The 24,543-nt window shown below is 26.9% G+C and overlaps 1 protein-coding gene across 2 annotated transcripts in view; it reads left to right on the top strand.

Annotated features, from left to right (window-relative positions):
- The window catches only part of LOC111036107 (junctional adhesion molecule A-like), a 100,269-nt gene that overhangs the window by 31,128 nt on the left and 44,598 nt on the right, over positions 1-24,543 (top strand). For both annotated transcript variants that reach the window (XM_022318007.1, XM_022318008.1), the window contains exon 3: positions 18,104-18,315. In XM_022318007.1, the coding sequence (XP_022173699.1) occupies positions 18,104-18,315 (212 nt within the window). The remainder of the gene's footprint in view (positions 1-18,103; positions 18,316-24,543) is intronic.

The following is a 24,543-nucleotide window of genomic DNA, read 5'->3' as shown; positions in this document are numbered from 1 at the left end:
AAATGTGTTTTTCATAGTTTTTGAAATTTTTTAGATATTTTTTTATCCTTAGAATCTTATAGGTCTTATACTTTGTTGAATTTTAACATTCACATTTTTCATTGAATTTTCAAAAGCATAATATTTTTTTGAGTCATTCGATACATACACATCGAATTTAGGAGGACTAATTTATGAGTTATAAGTATTTTAAAGTATAGATGAGTAGAGTGGAGTGATACTTGGTTACACCTCAACATTTTGTTCCAATACGGCTCTGCTCATTTAAATATTAAATCCTATTTACTCATTAACTACTCTTTATAAATTTGATTATTGTGGATCAAGATATTCAGAAAAATATCCTGCTTTCTCGAAGATTAAACTAAAACTGTATGTTGTCGTTCTAAAAAGCAAAGAACTTAAAAATAGATAAAAATATATTATATTTTATAAGCTTTAAAACTATTGGTAACAATGAGTGGTTCATGATTAAATAAACACCCATCAGTATATTTTAGTGATTTATTTCACGAAGTAGATGGAACACAGTCGAAGAAAAAGTTAATTTATAATTGTAATTAAATGCTAATTATTTGTCTTGTACATAGTTTTACAATAATGTTTATCAAATTCTTAAAGCATTTTTACATTATACATTTATTAAGAATAATAAAAAAACACATCAAAGAAACAAGTATGTAATAATTGTGTTAGAATTAATACAATATTATACATAATATCATAGATCAAACACATAAAACATTTGTTGCAACTTGATATCTTATTTATACACAATATTAAAACTATTTAATATGTAACGAATACGTCAATGTGATGAACACTTGTCTTGATTTAAAATACAGATGGAAATTATACTTCGGTGAAAAATGATATAATATTTCTCTAGTAAAATATTATTAAGACGCCTCGTATCAAATGGCAAACACACCCCTAGGGATAGTGTGTTTTGCCAAGTAGAAACCATAGTATAATACTGAAATTCTCACGGTAATAGGGAATATATAAAATAAAAAAACTAGAATAAGCGATTTTCGTAATCATAAAAAAACCAAACCGCAAGATCGTTGGCTATATTTACTGGCTTGGGAGATAATAAATAAGAACAGAACAAGGGAATCGAATAACGTAAAGAAACCATAATATTGAACTGTCCTCGATGTTTTCGTAGTAAGATTTTCATATTCGGAAAAAATTATATAAATTAAAATACACAACAGCACTACTGGTATTAAAAGTAAATGCAGTCGGATTAATTTAAAACAAAAATACTTTGTTCCCACTAATTGTTTAGTTACTTACTTTATCATTATGAATTGTTATCACATATAGGTTATTTCTAATTAATATTACTATTAAAATCCATGCAGATTTCATCATTGAATAATATAATTTATCTGAGTTATAAATATAGTTATAATACGAGAAAAACTAATATTTATGATTATAAAGATGTTTATTTTAATAAACAAACTATTTGTAGAACTTTTATTGATATTTAAAAGGCCGTTAAGTAGATTATTACTGTAATACGTGTGTTCATTTTGAACTATGATAATTTATTTTGAACTATGAAAAACGATTTTAATTCTAACTTTTTGCCTTTTGGTAACCTTGGTAACCAAGTCATTATTTCAATAATATAATTAAAATGTTTAGAAAATATGTTCGTTTTTTATTTTTGGAGTTATTTTAAAAGATACCGAACTTTTTTCTATTTTGACTTCCTTAAAGTACCGACTAGATAAAAATGTTAGAAACCAGTAACCTATTTCAAAGTTTATTATCGGAGCGTCTTTGCTACCAAACAAAAATGTAAGTACCTTCAGACACAAAATAAATTAAAAAATACACTTTTCAGGCTAAAATCAATACATTCTTCACTTCCCTCAGAATCTAATTGCAACACAAAAATATGAATTTAATAGTCATTCAATACAAATAACTTTTTCCAACAAATAAAAACATTTTATATAATTGTTTCTGCTATTATTTAAAAAAAAACATAAATGTAATAAACTAATAATAATGTGCTACATGGATGTTTCATAAAAAATATTATTTTTTCCTTTTTGTTTAACAAAAGTAAATTGCTACACCAGCCTGCTGGTGGTTATTGTTATTTCAAATTCGATAGATTGTTTTACCATACTACAATTTATTTTGTATAAAGTAAGTGTTTCTCTTATAAATACATGTATCTTTATCAATGTGTTCTTAAATATTTATTAATTTGTTATATAAATATCAAAACATTATTTTAAACATTTAAAAAGTGAAAAATAACAGTATGTATCATATTGTATTATTTAGTAAAAATATGTTACTATTTATCAAATGCTTACTTAACGTGTTATTTCTACTGTCTACTAAAATTTTTTTTGTTTTGTTTTCTGAAATTATATCATTAAAGTTCAATGTTCAAGTTTATTTTAAATCTACAATATTTACGTTAAATTATTGCATGAGAATTTCATTTTTTTTTTTTTTTTAATAATATTGTACCCTCGGCAACATGGGCCATTGAGCTTACAGTGCAAAAATTATAAATTAAAGAAATTACATATATTGTGTATATATATATAAGTTACAAATTTCATTTTTGATGCATTTAATAATTGTCTTTCTCAAGTCTGGTTTGCTTGGTGTCTTTAGTCACCATTTATGCTTTATATTTATTCAATGAAATTATTTTCATTAATTTTTTTTTTCAATAATACGCAATAAGTATATTATATTTTTCTCAAAAAAAAAAAAAAAACTAGAGGCAATTTAATTTGAATAACTTGTGCATTACTTTTCATTATTACCTAATTCAATTTTTTCATAATATTCGATACAATATAATATCACAAAATTATTTTTTTTAAAGATTTATTTTTATTTATTTATTAATTGTTTTGACTTCTATTTAATTTAATTTAATTCTACGTTTAAAAAATTACATTTTGTTACAAAAACAAGCCCAAAGTATATTATAAAACATCTATTTACATTTTTCTTTTTAGTTTTTTTGGTTTTTAGTGGTTGAGGTATATGTACATAAATGATTACACAGTTGATTCTCTCAGTATTTTGGTGTTCAAGAGGAAAAAAAACCATTTGTCCCATCGAGAAACTCAAGTGAATGAAGAACATAAGTGTTATGACAATTTGAAGAGTATTTCTTTTATTATATATTTTTTACATTATTGTGGTGTGTGTGTGTCTGTCGATTCTTAGAACAATTTATTGTTAGAAATAAGGCTAGTATAACTAAAAATGTGTTGTGTTCTTAAAAATAAGCTTGTTAAAAACATTTATTTTTATTAAATAATGTAACAAAAGCACATTTTTCCAAGAAAAGATTTGAACAAAGTGAACGAAAAATGTTAAAATCCAAAACAATACTAAATTAAAATTGAGAATCGAATTATTGATTATTTTACTATTTTACTTTTTTTTTTTTATTGATCTTAAACACCGGCAACGACCTGTGGCCATTGACATTTTGGTAGGGGGTAATGGTTGGTTGAGGAACACGTGTAAATATGTCTAGGATTCGTCACTAATAACACGGGTGATCATCCATCCGAGAACTAGCGACACCCTTCGGTACTTGACCTTAGAACACTTTAGTGACTGAGGCCAACCACACCAGGCTCCTTTTTTTGTATTATAAATCTGTTTACCTAACTATCGCCTAACTACGAAGATAGTTAACTCAATTTAACCTCTTAGAAGTTATTTAATTTTCTTGTTTTCAACATCGGTGTAAACAAAAATAACCGAAAACTCGTAAATGTAATTTTTTAATAAAAACTCTAATAATAGAAGATTATTAAAAAAGGTGTATATAATATTAAATGGTTGTGCATTGTGTTTCACAATATTGTTTGAAATGTATTATTATTTAAGATTAAATATATATACATAAACAAACATAAGAAAATATCATAATTGTTTTTAAAAACTAAATAACTTTAATATAGGTACTCAAAATGTTTCATAATGAACTATATATTAGACCTCAAATGTATAATAAATATAATATATGTATTAGAGTGAAATACAATATACATAGTATTACAATCGTCTAAATAAAATGGACACAGTAATAATTGCTAATGTGCGTTTTAAATAGAACAATAAATTAAAAATAAACACAGCGAATAGTGAATTTAAGTATACAACATTAATAAATACATTAAGAATAAAATACGATTCTTTAATTTTGAAATAACAATTCAGCAAGCGTCAAGTAAAATTACAATGATCGTTAAAAATGCGAATAATCAACTATAAAAATAATTTTATATTGTTATAAATTAACCAAGCTTCTTTACGATAATTTTAGAATAACTTGAAAATTAATTTAACGTTTTATTAAAAAACAACAATTATTGTGTACGACAGGTTTAATTAAATACAATAAAATCTAATGCATTTTTTCTTGTATTCTACCAAATATAATAATAATTTCGAAATGTAAACAATTAATTAACCCAAGATAATCGAAAATGTTGTATATACCTGAATATTTGTTTCCAAAAGTTGTGACTTATGGCACAGAGTGGTCGATTTAAGTTTCTCCACTCATTATTTTTTCAAGTTTGTTACATGTTACATATTTATTTTATATTCCTTGGCCAAATATTTTTCGGTGTAATTGTATACGTCTTAAGAATCGAATTTCAAACGTTTTGTTAATTAGTTGTAAGTTTTTTTAAAGTTTAAATAAGTGGTGTACCTATAGTGGCACAGAGGTACCGCGCAAAATGTTGGCCCACTACTCCGTTCGTTTAAAATTTAAATACTTATTAAGTCATATAACTTTACTAATTAACTATTCGTTTGAAATTCGATGTTCGTGTTTACAATAATTATAAATTGACAATTCTGTATTATATTATATCATATAATGTACAAATAAAGATGCAGGACGGTTAATAATAATTATTGTAATATAATCGTAAATGTGTTTAAAGTTTTAAACGTACGGAGTTGTACATAAAATATATTGTAGTAAAACATAATATACGTCATGACGTCAAAACGCCAAAATATTATTCTTTCTCGACTCCGCAGATTCAGGAAAAAGATTTATTCTTATAATCTAGATCTCTATCGTTATGTGTAACCGCCAACGTTCATAACTGAATATCCATCTCTTGAACCGTTTTAGTGACGGGCTGTAATATTTTGATATTCGATACGGATATAAAATATTGCATCTATAGATGGGCAATTTCCTAAAATCACCCACAATGTAATATATTCAGAAAAAAAATAGCTGTCTATTCTTATCGGAAAATTTCGTGTCTATACGTTGTTATTGATAAAATTCGAACAACGAATATGATAATACGAATCACAATATTTTGGACATTGATAATACGTCATAGTACAATAATTTGAATATCGATACACCATATTACACAACATATATTTTTGATAAGTAGGTATACAAAATGCATATTTTTCATACAAGGTCGAGTTGGTTATCATACTCAAACCTCGGTAACAAAAAATTTTTTCTTGCCCTTTGAAGTGTTTTTAAGTTGTGCTTGAGGTATAATATTATAAATAAGAAAATACGTAAGTTGAGCAATTCAATAAAAATAATTAATTGTTTGATTTATTCCCCTCGATATTCGAGTTACCTACATAAAATCAACTATATTTATGCATAATACGATTATGTTAATAATTTTATATGAGTTAAAAACTTTAAATCTGCACTATACTGGTACACGACGCTATTATATATATATTGACGATGTCCTATTTAAAGTTCAAATTGAGAATTATTAATTTTGTGTCACATTGAATTAATATTTAACGGTCCAATATTTATTTCGTATGTATAATATGTGTATGAAATATGGACATTTCTTATTCAAAATCATAATCGTTATCTAAATAATTGTTAGAAATATCCATTAGCCATTGAATTCACAACTTAAAGGGTAGGTATAGGTACGTAATATACTATTATACTTGACGGTAGTACTGCGCATTGGCATATTGTCAGTCATGTTTGATCGTTTGAACACGTCATGGTATCTCTGTTGTTTGACAAACAAACATAATGATATTATATTAACCATTACATTAGTATTATAATATTGCATATTACGAAACTCTGTAATATTAAATGTCATGTCGCAGTTCGCAGATACTTTTGCATGTTTGTACCGAATGGGCCAAAATATTGCTTGATCAGCTCCACACTTTATTTACACCTACACAAATTCAAATCCAAAACGTTATTCTGCATATTTTTGCATGTTTTGAGATTTTTTTATATTTTATATGCATATTTTTTAAATTTTATCGTTGTTTACTGCATACTAAAGTATATAATTTATATATATATATATATGATGTGATTGTCAAAATAAATTACACCAAAAAATATTCTGCTTAGGAATATAAAATTAAAATATTTGTTGCACCTAAAAAACTTACAAAATTACGAGTGTTGAAACTTAAATATGTACAAATATATATATGCCTTGTACAGCATAATATAAAATATTATTAAATAATACTCTAATTCGCAACTGTTATAAGTTATTCAAGTTTATATTTTAACATTTTCGACTTTCTGAATTTCATTAATTTACAATATTATAGTAATAAATTATAATCTTTATTATTTTAGATACTTATAACTTGACATGTAGTAACTATTAAATATACATAAATATAAATAAAACGTACAATGCATAACTCTAAAATAATTAATATTAATATTGGTGAATTTTTCAGTGACGGTTACAAAATTAACAACTTCAAATTCCAGTAAGCTATTCGTAATAAGAATTTAACAAATATTATTTTCTACTGAATACTTGTCTTGTCTTCTACAAATTATCTTTACTGTTAACTTTTAATAAATAATCTCGTTTTTGCGAAATATATTCTATTATAATGTATATATTTTATATATATAATTACCTATGAATAGAATGAATGTATTCTTTTAAAAAATTATAATTCTCCTGCTTATATATAGTTTTTTGTGTATGAATGGAATGAAAAATTATTAATATGATTTAATTATTTAGTTATTCATTACACTTATTAAATGTATTTACTAAGTGTCAAATAAATTATCTAAAATTATACCTAAAGAGTATAATTTATTACTATCCTTTCATACTTTATACAAACATAACGAAACTATATTCATCTATACATCTATACGTATTCTGTATAATAACATATAATATAATGTATCAATATTAATGAGGAATTTATGTGAGTAAAATAATTCTTACTATTTTAATAATAATATTTCATATTTTATTTTAATGTAGTTTTTTTTTTTTTTACCAAAATTTTAGCTCTAATTTATTAAATTAATTATATACCTACAAATTTGGTTTATGATACCATTAACCTTAAATAATGGTAGTCACAGATAGTAATAAAGCTCCATAAAATCTGTACTAGAGTCTGATGTCACATTTTGAATTGAGGTTCTACCAATGCAACTATTGATTGTTTAATTTTGACGAATACAATATAATTTAAGTAATGATGAAGGCAAAATCGTAATCTAAATAAGATTGCATAGCTAGGATATTTATATTATTTTTGAGAACATTTTACCAATTTCAACGAAGAAAAACAATATTACTCAAATACAATGAATAAAATATATACTTCAATGAAAGTACATCATGATGCCAACATTACAAAAACTATTACTAATATAGAAAAAAAAACTTGTGAATGGTAAACATAATGAAGAGTTAAATATTTGGAGTCAATCCAAGAGAACACTAAATCTAACAAAATCTGTTTAAACATATTTACGATGCACTATCAGTTATTGCTTTTTTTTCTTGGATACATTTTTCTTACCCCTAAAAACCATTTATAGAATTACTTGATAATATATATATATATTTAATGTGTTTAGAAATCTCACTATATTTATTTTGTACATTCCGTGTGTATGCAAAGTAATTGTATATTAATGAAATTAAATATAAAACGATGATATAGACATATGTATATATATTTATATACCTACATATTATGTAGTAATTAAATGGTCTGCAATGACTTATTATGGAAGTAAAATATAATGATACGTAAAACATTTGTATTTTATTGGATATAATATTCATCACCCATGTATTGATGTTTAACGTATTTTATGTCCGAATAATATGTTTTAAAGAAAATATTTTTTGTTCTACGTCATAGATTCCACTGACTGCCTATACCTTTATGATATTATATTCTATACAATATTCAATATGAGGACGTGTAACAAACGAAAAGCTTATGCCAATAACAGCATTTATAGTTAATTTAATATTATATCGCACCTAAAATGAGATCTGCTGTTGCATGGACTGTAATCAATAAAACACTGTAAAATTGGTTTCTGCGAAAGCAAAGTGATGATGAAATTTTAATGAAGTTCAGAACGGCATGGTGAAACGAGCACAGATATGTTTTCCAATCCAATTTCACCATAGTAATGATTAATTTGTCCGTCTACAAATCGTTTTTCCATCCCTGCTCTCCCTTAATGGACATTACCTCTTCAAATTTTCATTTTCGCTCTCGTCTCACCTTTTTTACGGGATGTTATATCATTTCCCTCGAAATGATGAGACCTACGGAAGTACGGAAAATCGATCGTAGAAAAGCGAGTGGACTATAATTAACAGTTATATTACTTTTCAAATGTATAACGACAGTATTTCAATATTTACTTATTAATACAAAATATATTCAACGATATAAAAATAACCTCACTAAATCATTCGATACACTGATGCTTATAATATTATAGTATTTTATTCGAATCACGTACTGATCCAAACAAATTTATTTTCCACAGAAAGTTTTAATGCGTCTGCGTGGTGCAGTGATTAACTTGAAACATGCTAGAACAGAGGTTCCCAAAGTTTTTACTGTGTGGCCCATTTTGGAAAAAATTTAAATTTTTTCTACCCAAAAGGTCAGAATATTAAATAAGAGCTTACTTTTTTGTGTTTCATTTCTTCCATGACTTTCATTCTGCCATCTTCGAGGTTACACGTCACTATTGTATAACCCTTTTAATATTCACTGTTAAATAATGAAACTAAATTTGAACACCAGTTAACAATAGTTATTTAATTACATGGAAAATACTGTATCATAATAATATAATCATATTTATAAATATAATAAAATAAAGTATAAATATTTCAAAACTTAACGTTAACAGTCAACAATTTAATCACTACTCGCAGTTTGGAAACCTCTGTACGATGCGGTGATATTATAATATTATATAAATATGTATAACTCAGTATTATTAGTTATTTTGAGTTAATCGGTATCATTTTGAAGGCGGGTGGGTTTCTTGGAATGCCACTAAAGCGTGCACTATCGGTAATATTCACGTGCACTGCATATTATATACTTTATGATTGAGAGTCGGGAGACAAAGTATATTTCGATGACGACGAGTGACGACGACGACGTCGACAAGTTCACAGGTATGACCGATGGAATTATTAATACCGATCCCCCGGCCGGTGAGTCGACGAGTGATGATGGTTCAGTGACGTTGATAGGTCACAACTATATATTATATTTCGAGAGATCCAAATCGACGGCACGCCCGATCCGTCCTTCCAAAGGTTATATTATATGTAATATATCACCTATGTCGGTATCTCCGTCAAATACTATCGCCCCCCCCCTCCCATCCACCCAATTCACGTCGTGTTTGTATTGCAAATAGAAATAGTGTCACCATATAATAATGTTACGGCGAACGTGAGAGGAAGTCAATACCATATTTTGAGATACACAGAGTGCACATGTCGTGTGACGCGTAGTATCTCAGCCCGTACAAAGTGCGGTTAAATACTTTCGTCTATATTTCATGAATGGTACCTAATAATATATGAACAGGTATCCATACTATAGTGCAATATGTATGTGTATATTATATTGTAATTTCGTACCTACAAATGAATAATACAACAATATAGTACAATCCCGTGTGCTGTATGATATAATTACGGTTAAATGTCATCGGACGTCGACTGTAATCATGTGCCGACCGCGGTATGGGTGGATCCGACTTGCGCGGTAACCGCAACACCATAAATGCAGTTCGCTTGAACCCTCGTCAAACCTTAGTGGTGGTGGTGGGGGGGGGGGGATTGCGAGTCGGAGGTTTTGAGGTTGAGGGTGTGTGTGGGAATTAATGTGTTTAGCGTGAGAAAACGCATGGATGACGGCAGTTACAAATACTTACCATAATAATAATATATAAACGTATGGTATACGGCAATCTAAAGATTTTTTTCGTTGTCCGTCGATGATTTCATCCACCCAATCATCACCGCTTGAAATAACACCACTTTGACCAGTCACTACTAGTAATGGATACATATAATATCTTATTTTAATACCGGTCAAAATCAGCTAAACCCAAACATAGTATCTAACACGAAACCAAAATAAGAAGAATATAAATACTTACCGATAATTAAAACAGAAACCGAAATCCGAAATTCTAATTTAAAGAACTCAAAATAGAATTCGAATACCATAATTAACGGTTTTCAAAGATAAACGCGATTAGGTGATAATGCACAAGTAGGTTTTAAGTGTAGGTAATATTGTATAGTAGTAAGGTACTTGGTCAACTCAGTACTCAAGTAAGTGTCGTAAATAAAAATAAAATGCATCAAAGTAAAAACTTAATGTTTTACTGAGATAAATTTACTTTTATCTAATTACCTACTGATAATCACACTTTTTTAATGTATGGCACTACCAATACGGTTAAAAACAATAAGTCGGTATTTGGCACTAAAATCAAAAACTTAACAAATAAATACCGGTATTTGAAATATAAATCGGTGAATATAAATACCTTTTTGTACCTTTTTAAAACCAAAATCAATATAGGAAAATATGTTTTCGGCTTCAAGCCCTGGGACTCTTCAGGCGACTCCAAGTGAATTTTATACAATAATTTATTGTGTTGTACCTATACTTGTAGTATAATACATATTATATTATTAACATTTATTATCACACGTTGACACGTCAAAACAGAGCCGCGTCAGCGCCGCTCTTTCTGAGTATTCATTTCGAAAATCACTTCGACGGGGATGATGTGTTCAAAAAATTATTATACAAATGGTACGGCCACCGAGCTATAGGGAGGCCTACTCCTCTACGGCGGACGGCTCGCCAAAGCGAATTTGACGTTTTGTAGCCTCCATCACATGTGATTTATGAGGACGGACGCACATGAAATAATATAATATAATCATATGTGATATTATACGATAGTCGAAAATACGGATAGTATAATTTTATAGGTTATCGCGATAATACTATTTTAAATCATTTTCGCTTTGTTCGGTTTTTTGTTCTCCAGTCATCGTAGGCACAACTTCGAACAGTTGAACATCGTAAACAATAATAATAATATTATAATATTATACTAGTGCAAAAGCAGTTTGCTGAAAGTATTAGGTAAAAATTGGATCTATGACCGTCTCGAGGTCAGATCGTCTATAAAAAAATATTTATAGGAACTAACCATGAATAATATCAGCCATGCAGTTTCGAAGAATTGTTAAACATTTTACAGCAATAATAATAATTATTATCTTGTTTGCATCATGCACAAGTATGATTTAACGAGATATCATAAACAAAAAAGGTAGACAACGTAACATTATGTTTAACCATACAATATATATATTATACATGCACACATAGTTACAGTTAAAATAGTATGACTTAACGAGATATTGCAAGAAAAAATGTATATTTAAACATACCTACAAGTAACGCAGAATTAAAACGAATATTACGACATTTAAATATTGCTCGCCGACTTAAAAAATTCAGTTATGTAGGTACCTAAAATTAATAATTATTACGTACTGTGCCTATAATAGTGCATTGTAGTTCGTCAAAACTATAATACAATTATTGTTCGCATCTACTGTCGCGGTTGAATAATTATCAAAAATAAATTATTCATACGATCTCTTTTTTTGAAAAATACCCCCCTCCCCCTTCCCATACAGTTTTGAAGAAATGTCACTTTATATCTTACAATGATAATAATTGTGTTTGTATTATGCACAAGTATGATTTAACGAGGTATCGTTAAAAAAAAAAATTCTTAAACTTGTCAGGTAGCAGCGCCTAGAGCCTTTCCACTCTAATCTTAAATGTCATTTTCAAATTTGTCATCAGACTTACTTATTATAGATTGTAAATACATTATTTTATAAATAAAAAAAGGGCATAACATTATATTGAAACATAAGAGGAACGAAAGAACGTAAAGTTAAAATGAATGTCACGACATTTAAATGCAACTCCCTTACAAAAAATGTGCTTAATATATTATGTATGTAGGTATTTGAAGTATAAATGCATATTTGTCAAATAGATAGTACATTTTTAAATGACTTAAAATTAAAATTGAATTAAAGGTACCACCATTTGTTTAATAAGTAGAACATATCCAAAATACGTAACAAACTAATTTAATATAAATGTATTTAAGACAAAACAAAATTTATTTCCATAAAGCTCGTGACATTAAAAACTCAATTAATAATTATTGGTAAAAGTGTTTGTACGATTGATGATAATACCATTAAATTAGGTGAAAATGAAAAGTTGAGATTTTGAGATAAAAGAATGAGAAGCACTATTATTCAATGTAAGTTGTACACAACAAAATATGTAATACTGAAATCGTTGAGATTGAACAAACATAGCAACTTGTTGTGGTTTCAAACGTAGTGGTTTCAAACATAAAACTAAAAGTAATTGGGACACTGCGCGTCAACTAAAAAAACCTCGTAGAAATGTTATAATTAAATACCTACCTAAACTATAGTAACAAAAGAGGTGAGTAGACTACTACTTTGAAACATTTAATTAAAACGTTCACTTGTATTTCAATTTATCTTAATTTATTTTAAATGCAATTCAATTGTGATGTGTTAAGTTATTTACAAACAAACTAAAATATACATATTAGGTATCTTTTTTATATTAAGACAGTATACATCGCAGGCAAAAATATAATATTATAGAACAACAAGTGGTAAATTATTCCAAAGTAAAATTACATACTTAAAAAAAGTTATGATTGTAGACACGGTATAATTAATATATCATTATTCATTAATTTTATCGATATATCAGTGATAAAATCAAAATTTTGAAATATACTAAAATTAAAGGCGGTGCCTCCGCTCATAATCGTACTCACTGGTTTATCATTGACTTCAATTTTAATTTTAAACACATGGCAGCGAAACTCGGGTCGTGTGTATGATTAATCTTAAGTTGAAGCTGATAAATAAGACGAGCTGTTTTAGTTAGTATTCGTATTTTTTAATAATTGTTCGTATGCGGTTTGGAGGTAAATCGGTCTCGTTGTGTGTGGAAGGCGAAAACGTGATTTCGTAGATGGAGTAAGAGTGCCTAGCCCTGTCGGCGAACCAGTGGACGATGTCGGAATGTCGTAAGACATAAATCTCGAACGAAATGGAGCTAAAGACCGGTAACGAACGCATTGAAAACAAAATACTCAATGGTTGAGTGTGCAATGTCGGGGAATCGTTGCAGAGCGGTGGACGTGGTGCGTCGAGAGAGAGTTTGAAATGTTGTGAGTTGTGGCTATACTACAATAGGGGAGGAGAAAAGCAAAAGAGTGTCGTGTCGGACAAGTCGGGCGGTGGAACTGGTGAATCCAACCGATGGAGGGAGAGTCCGGAGGGAGTATTGTGTAGGTGGCCTGTAACACATCAATTATTTCAGTGACCTACTCAATGATGAGGTGTACTTGAAATATACTAAACTATACAGCATTACGGTAACCTACTTGTCAGCTTTTTTTTAATTACTTATAAATCTTATCAAGTTTTGTGCGAAATAGCTGAATTGCAATTTGAATACCAATCGTACTGTTCTCTTATCCTTCGACTTCTAATGAAATATATTATCACAAGCACACGTGTAACATTTTCTTTTCTCCACATTTAGGTAAGTTGATCCATCTTCCAATAAGACATTTTTTAATTATTTTGTCTTCTCTTTGCAATTAAAATTAATGATATACGAGTACAGTATTTCTTGCAGTGGGGTTTTAGATGTTGATTAAATAATTTACAAAATATTATTCCACACATTTATAATTACGATACAATATGTTATGCGTTTTTGATATCGAGCCAAAAAAAAAAAAAACAACAAAATATTATCTATTCTTAGACAATAATTTTAATGAATAATTGATGTGAATAGCATTATGATTGGTTTAATCTAACGTACATTGTTATTTAATAACGTTTATGTTTATTTTGTAAACTGTACTGAATAATATTGTTATAATATTCTTAGTATTTACATTATTGATATAGGTTTATGAAATATAAATCTGCTTCTAGTACAAAATGCAAGGAGCAGGTAGGTGGAACTTTTTTTCGACTAACTTATCAGTTGTTTTGGAATACTAACTTGGTATTTAATAATACATATAATATCTCATTTGTATTCTGATGAGCTGATAAAGTATTGTTTTATAGTCGTATTCCATGTATATAAAACATTAATATTTTTTATTATAATATTTTAAGTTCTTTACAAAATAAATAATAATATTTCGTTTTAAGACCACACATAACATTTTATTTTTCAACTCACCATCTAGTAGATAAACAACGAGTTATATGGAACATAAAAATGGAAACAAAAATCAAGTATACATATCGTACATTTTAGAATAAGATATATAAATTTAAAATAAACCTTAAAAATAATATGAACGCTGAAAAAATCTTAGACCCATTTTCAAACGAAAATCATTTTATCCTTTGCGTGAGAAAGGAAATTAAAAAAACGTAATAAAAATATTTAAAACAAAAAGAATTTACCAGTCATTGCTCGAAAAATGCAAATGCTACATCGTAGCCCCTTAGCTTATTGTTTTTTTTTTTGTTTAATTACTGCCAATTAGTCGTTTCACCATAGTGCTGGCACGTGGTGTGTTAAGCTTTGTAATTATTATGACGATGGCTGCGTCCCATGGAGGAAAACAATGCGACCCCATGCAAGAGATTTTTTTGATTAATTTAACGGTGTATTAAAGCAAATAAATAATATCAACCATCAGATATTTGTTATTTATATCAGACATTTATTATTAGTGAGTATTTTCTTATTTTACGAATTATTGTAAAAATAATAGGTATCAACGTACTATGTTGTATTATAGATTTTGTTTTAAGTATATACATGTATATGATATAATATATATAAACGTCCATGACGACCGTTAGACACAATGCATTTATATTATCTAAATGCATGTTGGATATACACAAAGCATACCATTTTTTATATCTTAGTCTTATTTACTTCGAACAAAGAAAATATTCTATACAAATAAAGATACGGATAACGGAGTAATATAATGTAATTTATTACTATTAGTTTATTTTTAATTCGTCGACGTCATCAAACCTATTGGGACTATTTATGCGTTGCGCGTGAATACCTTTAATTGACAGAAATGTCCAATATTTTGAGAAGTATTTTTGTCTACAGAATATTTTATAAATTGTATTTAAGGTACTGAATCAATAAATTTTCCATTAGTGTTTCTTTATAATTTTCGTTAAGTTAAGTCTCGGTTAAATTATTTCATGGAGTATTCCAACAAATATGTTCGTAATTAAAATATGTACTGCAAGATATGGGGAGAGAAGTAAAATTAGAGAGAGGGAGATATAGATGTATTTTGCATTAGTGTAAAAAGGTAAAAAGTATTATTTGGTAAAAAACAAAGTAGCGTTACAGTATTGCTTATATAAAGTTATATTTATTATTGAAACAATGTCGCTATAATTCTTTGCAAGCATAATGGTTACACAGCTGCCATATCAGTGCCAAATCATTCTGGTGACGATTACTACAACAGTGATTCGTAAAAAAGAAATATTATCACATATTATTACATTAAAGTTACAGCAAGTTTAGAGTGACATTACTGCAATATTTCCTGTCGACCTGCTATAAATAACTTGAAAATAGCTGCTTGTATGTTAAACTATTTTCGTAAATTTATGGGCAAGCAATATATTATGCATTTTTATTTTTTATTATACTGCAGCTGAATAACTTTATTTCTATATGACGGATACTATAAACTACATATTATTATGTATTATTTAAGGTATATTTTATATTTAATAGTTTATAATTTTGCTGAACTCTCGCATAATTTAGACGAAACTATTTATTACGATAAAAGTATTATGTACCTACTATATCTGATATTTTCCATAACGATATTATTTAGACAGTGTACGACGTTTATAGTGCAGTGGTACTTGAACAACGTTTATATTGATTCTAACTATTATTCAATCACAAAACTAAAAATATCTAAAAATTCACACACTATTTGCAGTGTAATGAATACTTGCACGATAAATATGTACATGAAGAACAATGCACACGCAGGAGTTGAGTTAAATTACAATATTGTTTATTTTTTTAACAATGTTTATAATATTTAAAGCCGACATTTGTATGGGTATTCATGTGTTCATTGGTCGGTTAAAAAATAGTGGTTTAATGATACAAGGTTAGATTAGGTTAGGTTGGTAACAGTATGGCCTGTATTGAACGGATCACCACTTACGAGGAAACTTGTAGTATTAATAGTAATTTCCGATGTACCATGATAGCCGTCAAGTTCTGAGCACCTTCAAGCTACTCACGCTCACTCACACCCATGTACAGCACATTATTAAATGTGTGTTGCATTTAAAATAAACAATTAATATTTTTGAACTCAGCTGTTGAAATTATTGTCTGAAAAACACCACCATCTGGATCTAGGACAGAGCGCACGTAACATGCCAATACCCAGAATTTGCTCATATTATTGAACATCAGCTAGTACCTACTTTTGTAAATACAAGATTTTATGTCAACTATTATAAGATTCTTAGACAAGTTACATTAGATAATTAATTTAGTATGTTACAAAAAAAAACTAACGATCTATTAATCGACAATGGCATTTCTAACTCGAGCAAAAATCAAATCCCGGGAAAATGGATCGATAGAGCCTACGCGCCATTTCATAATGAAGTAGGTTTTTTATTTATTTTCTTTTTGCTTTCAAACCGTGCTGAAAATGCCCCCAATAATGAGAATGCTTTTGACATTGTCTGATTGAATTCCATTTAAACGGAGAAGGTATGGTGAGACAATTGACGATGGATGCTTGAAATTCAATTACTTCGTTATTATGATTTACAAGTGAGAATAATACTAACTAGAAAATATTCCTGTACATATAAAATAATGATTGTGATTAAAATACAAAACATTTTAATTTTAATTTTTTTTTTTCATGTATAAACACACTAATTTGTTCATAAAAATTAACAATTGCATCCCTTTTTGTTATAAACGGTATTGTTTATTAGTTTATAATGTATATATGTAATTGATTAATATTAAAATATAATGTATTGATAAATAATATGATGCAATGCATTCGTTAGGTTAGGCATTTAATGTGTACATTGAATGGTCAAAAACATCATTAATTTTTGAAAAGTTCTGTAGAATAATATTTAATAGGTTGTACAATTGCATGTATAAAAATCTTGTATAACAATTTTATTGAAGATTCTTTGTAAATAGTAATTAAATACTATACACAAGTAATTAAGATCATTAATGTTATGGTATTAGGAAATGCACATCTTTAGCCAAATTATTTTTTTTTTAAGTTTAAACCAAATTAAAATTATACTTTACTTTTGGTTTCAGATATTTGCGTTTAGTCATTAGATAGGTATAGGTTGAAAAAAATTATTAGTAATGAATTGAAAGACAACCAAAATATATAAATGTATTACTCGCACCTTATTATATCGATATTTTAATACTTATGATTTACTTATGTAATTCAGATTTTATCAAAAATCGTTATGTATTTTTAAATGTTTATTGATACAACTATTATACATAATTATATACTGATAGAAAAATATTCAAAAATAAATTTCTTCATTTTTTTCAGAAAAACGAGAAATATCTAGTCCAAAAAGTAAAAATGGACAACCAGGAGGATCTGGTAACTCGGAATGGCAGCAACTATGGTATTCAAGCGTTGATGAATTTCAAAAGCTCACGGAGCCACTTTTGGACAACACCACTGAAACCAACCTCACTGTGCCATTAGGAAGCACAGCTTATCTTCATTGCCGTGTCAGAAACTTAGGCGAGCGAACGGTAAGAATATAATATTGATTTCAACAAAATTCACACAAGTACATGAGTTAACTTGACATTCAATGATAAATCGTTGTGAGGCATATTTATATTATTGGTGATACTAAGGAGAGGAATAGCATAAATAGCACTCATTATTGCTGCATATTAGCACCTATTTAGCCATATTAGCTAATTGCATAGTACGAGTATATTTATATAATATTACAGTCGCTCGGACCGTTTTGTTTCATTTTCACAATACTACAATAATAGGATTGCTATCGTAATTATTCAATTAGTGCAATTAACTAAATTGTCAACAATTAGTTGTGCATCTTATGAGAGATCATTTTCAACAAAGCACCGAATCAAAACTTTGACATTAATGTCGCAAGAGCTTGGATCAATAATCTATTGTCTTTCATTGGCTTACTTCGTGATTAAACTTATTATTCATAAACATTATTCGGGAGTAATAATTGATCAATATGCTCCTCGTTTTTTATAACAACATATTATGTTTCTATTAGAAAAATGAATAAAAACAGTATTTATTAGTCACTTAAAATAATATTTAAATATTGTTACACGGTACACTTGTCATTATTTTTGACTTCAATCGCCCCCCAGTAATTTAACACTAATCAATAAAAAACTTTGATTTTATGAAAATCTTTCACAGAGTAATATTAATTTAATCAGTTGATAAACTATAGTCATAAATTATTTTGTATCATATTTTTAGAATATTGGTTGAATTTACTCTTTATTAAGCTATGTTGGTAGACTGTGTAAATTGTACACATTTTTTTAATATAAATTTTTTTGATCACTTGCGTTTGGTTGAAAAATGTATGTGATAAAAAAGTTTCAACAGTTTCTATGAAACTAAAAATGCACAGATGGTACTTTGAAACTGGCCATTATTGGAATTTCCCAATAGGTTAAAAATAAATTAAGAACAACAAATTACTGTAGAATTTACAGCATGTTTGCAGTAGTTTTTGATACGTTTCTATAAATGTTGAAATAAAAACCATTAAAGACTTCAGATTTTTACTTATATATTTTCACATTTATTTGTATTTTTGTAAAAATAACATATTTAGAAATTATAGGATAACTATTTATATTTAACAGACTACAGTAATATTATGTATACAACTCCAAGTAAAGGGTCAAAAAGTGTATAGAATTTGGTAAGACGAGATTTATAGCAAATAACAAACACTTTTCAGCACCACGCTACTCAATATTTTTCCTCCTCGAGGAAAATTTACGAATATAAAATATTTTTTGTGTCAATTCGTTATCATGACAACAAAAATATTACTTTAATGAAAGTAATGAATAATTAGTTATCTTAGGTGGTTACGTATTTACATAGATGGCGCCACAAACCTATAATTATTTTCGTAATTTCTATTTAATTAATTATTTATTATAATAATTGTCTGATGAAATGGTTTCTCATTTACACACCGGATACTTGCATTTAAAATAAACATCTAATCGATTTGGTCGAATTTCAGATATAGCTGTCCAAATATATAACCATCCATACATATATTTTACACATTTAGGGGCTGAATCAAAAATCTGTTCTTAGCTGACGTGTTCTACCGATAAACTACCTACCTGCCAAATTTAATTTAATTGATTATTAATTTATGTAGGGTTATAACTTGAGATAAATAATTAATAGCCTAGCTTTTCCAAGTTTCACTAGCCTATCCACCTATTATTTCAATTGAAACAAAGAGATCTTATAATTCCAACAATTTTGTTTCTTATATTTCGAATGTTGCTATTTCATAGCTAATTGTTATATTTAATTAAATATTAATAATAGTTGAAGTTTTCAATATTTAAACTATAGTGTTTTAAAAATTATTTTCTTTTTTATAACTCAATAAGTGATGATCGTGAAACTCTTCCACAAAATAATATATATTTTTACAATGTATATTTTAGGTAGTTAATTTTCATTTGACGCTGCACAACATTTGAGGTGGACTACGGACTACAATAATAAAAAATAGCATTATTAATTTATATAGGTACTAGTGACTAGTGAGACAGTGCATAATAATATGAGAAAATTAAAAGTATTGAATCGCAAAAATATAAAACAGAATACATTAAATTATGTTCAGGTAAATTAATAAAATAGCCAAGAAACTATAATGGATTATCAATCTTAATTAAAAAGTAAGGGATACAGACATTATTAAAAAAAAATAGTACTATATACTATTTTACATCATAAACAAAACATAATTACTCACTTAATTGTTCGATCATAAGAAAATTTAAATTATAAATTAATAAACATGTTTTTCTAAGAATGTTTTTTATGTCAATTATTGTGTACAGACACCCGCGTCCCTACTCAACTCTTTAGTGTGCACATTTTCGAAATTATATTTATTTAAAAATTGACATGCTTTGTTAATGATAGTGTTGAAAATAAAAAAAAACATTTGTTATGCTACTTAACGTACGATCATTCATACTATTTCACTTAATAATTTTATTATTTGTGGTCTAGAAAATACCTTTAAAACCTACAAATTTGGGTGACTGACGTTGTCAAAATAATAATGTATTTCGTTTTAATCGAAGTGCATAATAATAATATAATTCTTACTTTTATATTATTCCTACTTCAACGAGATAAAAACCAAGGTTCCGAGATACTGGTATTTTTGAGAAATAATTCATAATGTGCATCAATCACTCTGTGGAAAATACAAAGAGTTGCATTAGTTAAACTTATGTACACAATTTCTGCATGAGCTTGTCAAGTGCTATTTGTGAGTAGTGGACCATAAAACGCACTATAATGGTAACAAACTCAACAACTATTCGCTTACAGTTAAATTCAAATCAATAAAGTTACGTTTGATTCTGCGAATTTCAAAATTAATTTATCAATCCTCTTCGAACCGTTGTGGAAAAAATACCGAAGACATCGTTTCTTTATAATAATTAGAAAATAAATAAACTGATAAAGTTCCATTCATTTTTAATAATAATTCATTTTTTTATACATTTATCAGATAATCTTTTTTTTAAATTATCAATTTCAATTTTTATCGAATATCAATCGAATTTATCAATTTTATTTGTTTGAAAGGAATACTGTATTGACATTTTAATAATTATGATTATTATTAATTCAAAATAGGTAATACAAATTAGGTACATAATTTTAATCCAATTTAATTAACAATTATTGTACAATACCTATTTTATCTGTCACTTAAACAATTAGTATAAAATAATTAAAAATACTAACTAAAACATATAAAACATATAAAACATATTAACTAAAACAAAAAAATCAAAATTAAATGTAATACACAGTGCTGTTAAATAATTGAATCTATTTAAGTGAATACTTAGTATAAATTATAAGATTAGTCTACAAGTAATATTATATTATAATATGTTACCGCCAATATGATAAGTTTAGACATTATTGAATATGGCTAGTCAGTCTAATAATAAAATGTCTATGTACGTTAGTCTTTAATCATTGAGAACATAAAATATATTTATAACTTTGACTTGATAAATCGAACAATGTTGTACTTTGACAGATTGACATGGCATTTTCAAATGTCCAATCGTCACGCCGACAGTGTTTGTTGTTGAGTATCAAGTTTAGATTATTAGGTTTTAGAAAACCAACGAGTGTCCATTTACTGCTGGGTCAACAGTATTATGGAATCACAAGGATTTCAACGAATCTACAACAAAATGAAATGCAAATCTAATAAATGTACTCGTCGTTCAGGTAAGCGTCTTTGCACTTCGAAATCACATACCGCATACCTTAAGATAATTAAATTATGTCCAAATAAATTATATTCTAATCATATAATTATAATTACATAATTTTTCAAACATTACGATTTACGGTAATACATTTCTAATGGTGCGCAATTAACTACCATCTTCTGATCATAATTGTATTTATTATTTTTTGCCAAAAGTAATTAATAAATTATCACATAGCTTCATTATAATTCTGCATCTTGCTGCATGGGTCTTATTCAATAAAAATGAAGGCTTTCAATCAAAAAAATTGTTATTTTCATTAAGTTTATGTCTGCCTTAGTTTTGTAGCATTCACTAAGATGATTAGTCAATTGTATCAATAACTATGAACAATTATCATATTATACTAGGTAGCCATTTTCAATAATGCCTAAATATCATCATAGAGTACTGACGATTATATATTTGATATTATTATACTTTAACTATGACTATTGTATATTCTGATACGGTAAGTCTAAAATATATACAATAATTGTACATATTATCATATTATGATTTAAACTTTTTAAAAATAACGCTTAGTAGGATAACGTTAAAACTTAGATTCTTAATCCAAAAGACCAAAACCAATTGGTTTTAAGACTAAATTCAAAGTCAGTGACTAACTTATTATGTGAATGTTTGTGTGAGAAGTTATCTAAATAATATATCATATAACGTCCATAAATCATTTGATATTTAGAATGTTTCTAATAATAAATGATTTCAAACAGTGACGTTTAGTGTAAGTAAACAACAGGAATAAAGCAATAAAAACAGGGAATAAATTATCATAACCATGTATATTTAATTACAAGAAATATAATATTATTATCTTCATAACTCAAAAACTGTATAATTTTCATTAAATCGTTTAATCTGTGATAATAATACAGGATTATAAAATTAAGATATAAGAACACAGTGTTTTTGTACTAATTTAATGTGTACTAAAAAGTGAATAGGCAATCATTAAATATTGTATTAAATTATGTATAAATATTATTCTTGAAATTCATTATTATTTTTAGTGAATATATTTTTTTTAAATAATAGTACCTACTGCTATAACTATACCTTAATATAATATTGTTATACATAATATTTTACTCGTCTACAAAACATTACAAGTATCAATGCTTGCGATTGTTTCCGTATTCAAAAATAAAATACAAGATAATTCATAATGTAAAGTTACTATTTATAGAAACATAGACGCATATTATTATATTTGTGGATGAAATCGTTATTATCCTGCAGGCGAGAGTTTACACAAAATATTATTATGGCATGGTTAATATACTATGCTTAAACTGTGGTAGGTATAATTTAAAACATTTATTAGCATTGATACATAAAATTATAATCAGAGTTATGATAAAATTTAAATGTATATAAATTCAACTTACAAATATTGAAAACTTAAGAGACTTGAGTTTAAAATAACATAGAGAGCATTTCATTTTTTAAATCATAACAATTATGTTATAATAATTAAACTAATTACGTAATACTAATGGCATAATATTTTTCTTCAAATGATTTACAATTTAAATGTATAAAAACATATTCTTGAAAATAGATTTTATACTAATTTACATAGGTAAGCACATACGAATATAGTAAAAATATTATTTATATATTTATAAAATATAATAATTCCAATTCATTGAAATCAAAATCGTTAAAATATATCTATGTGTGAAATAACATATATTATATTCTTCGTGTGGTAAACTTAAAATTGAACTCAGTTTGTATTGAATAAGAACGATTGCATAAATATGTGGTGAAGCGGTTATTTTTATAAATAATAGTTTTGTGCGGTAAGACACTCAGAACATTAATTTCATTGTTAATGTTTGCTCTTGGTGTAAAACGACCATAACAAAAGTTTAACCATTTATTGAAGAGTGCGTTGTCAACGCACTATAATGTATAATAAATTATTAAAGTTGTAGTATATTTTCATATTAATGGATTTCAATCATTATACAGTATTTATTTTTAATTTATATACAATTAATGCAAACAGATATCATAGTAGTATAATAAATATTATATTATTGTATAATTATTAAATATTATTTTTTATCATTTTTTTTAAGCTATTATTTAATCACACACTGTTATAGTTTAAATTACAGTTTACTTCTTTAAGTGTTTGTTTAACAGAAAATACAGAATTTGAGTTGTTCTACAAATTAAATATTATATATTTAATATTTATTTTAAATATAAAACATTTAAATAACAATATTCATAAATAAATTCTTTGTAGTTATATTATTTGGTTTCTTGTAATTTTTTTTTTACATTTAAACAAAATATATTATGGTTCTAATATATCAAAATAACTTATAATATCTAATATACAATTTAAATGAAACGTAAGCATTCATTAAAATGTTTTATTAT

Source organism: Myzus persicae, unplaced genomic scaffold (genome assembly GCF_001856785.1).
Source record: "Myzus persicae strain clone G006 unplaced genomic scaffold, MPER_G0061.0, whole genome shotgun sequence".
NCBI lineage: Eukaryota > Metazoa > Arthropoda > Insecta > Hemiptera > Aphididae > Myzus > Myzus persicae.
Note: the sequence above shows the minus strand (reverse complement) of the source record. Positions and strands in the feature narration are given on the sequence as shown.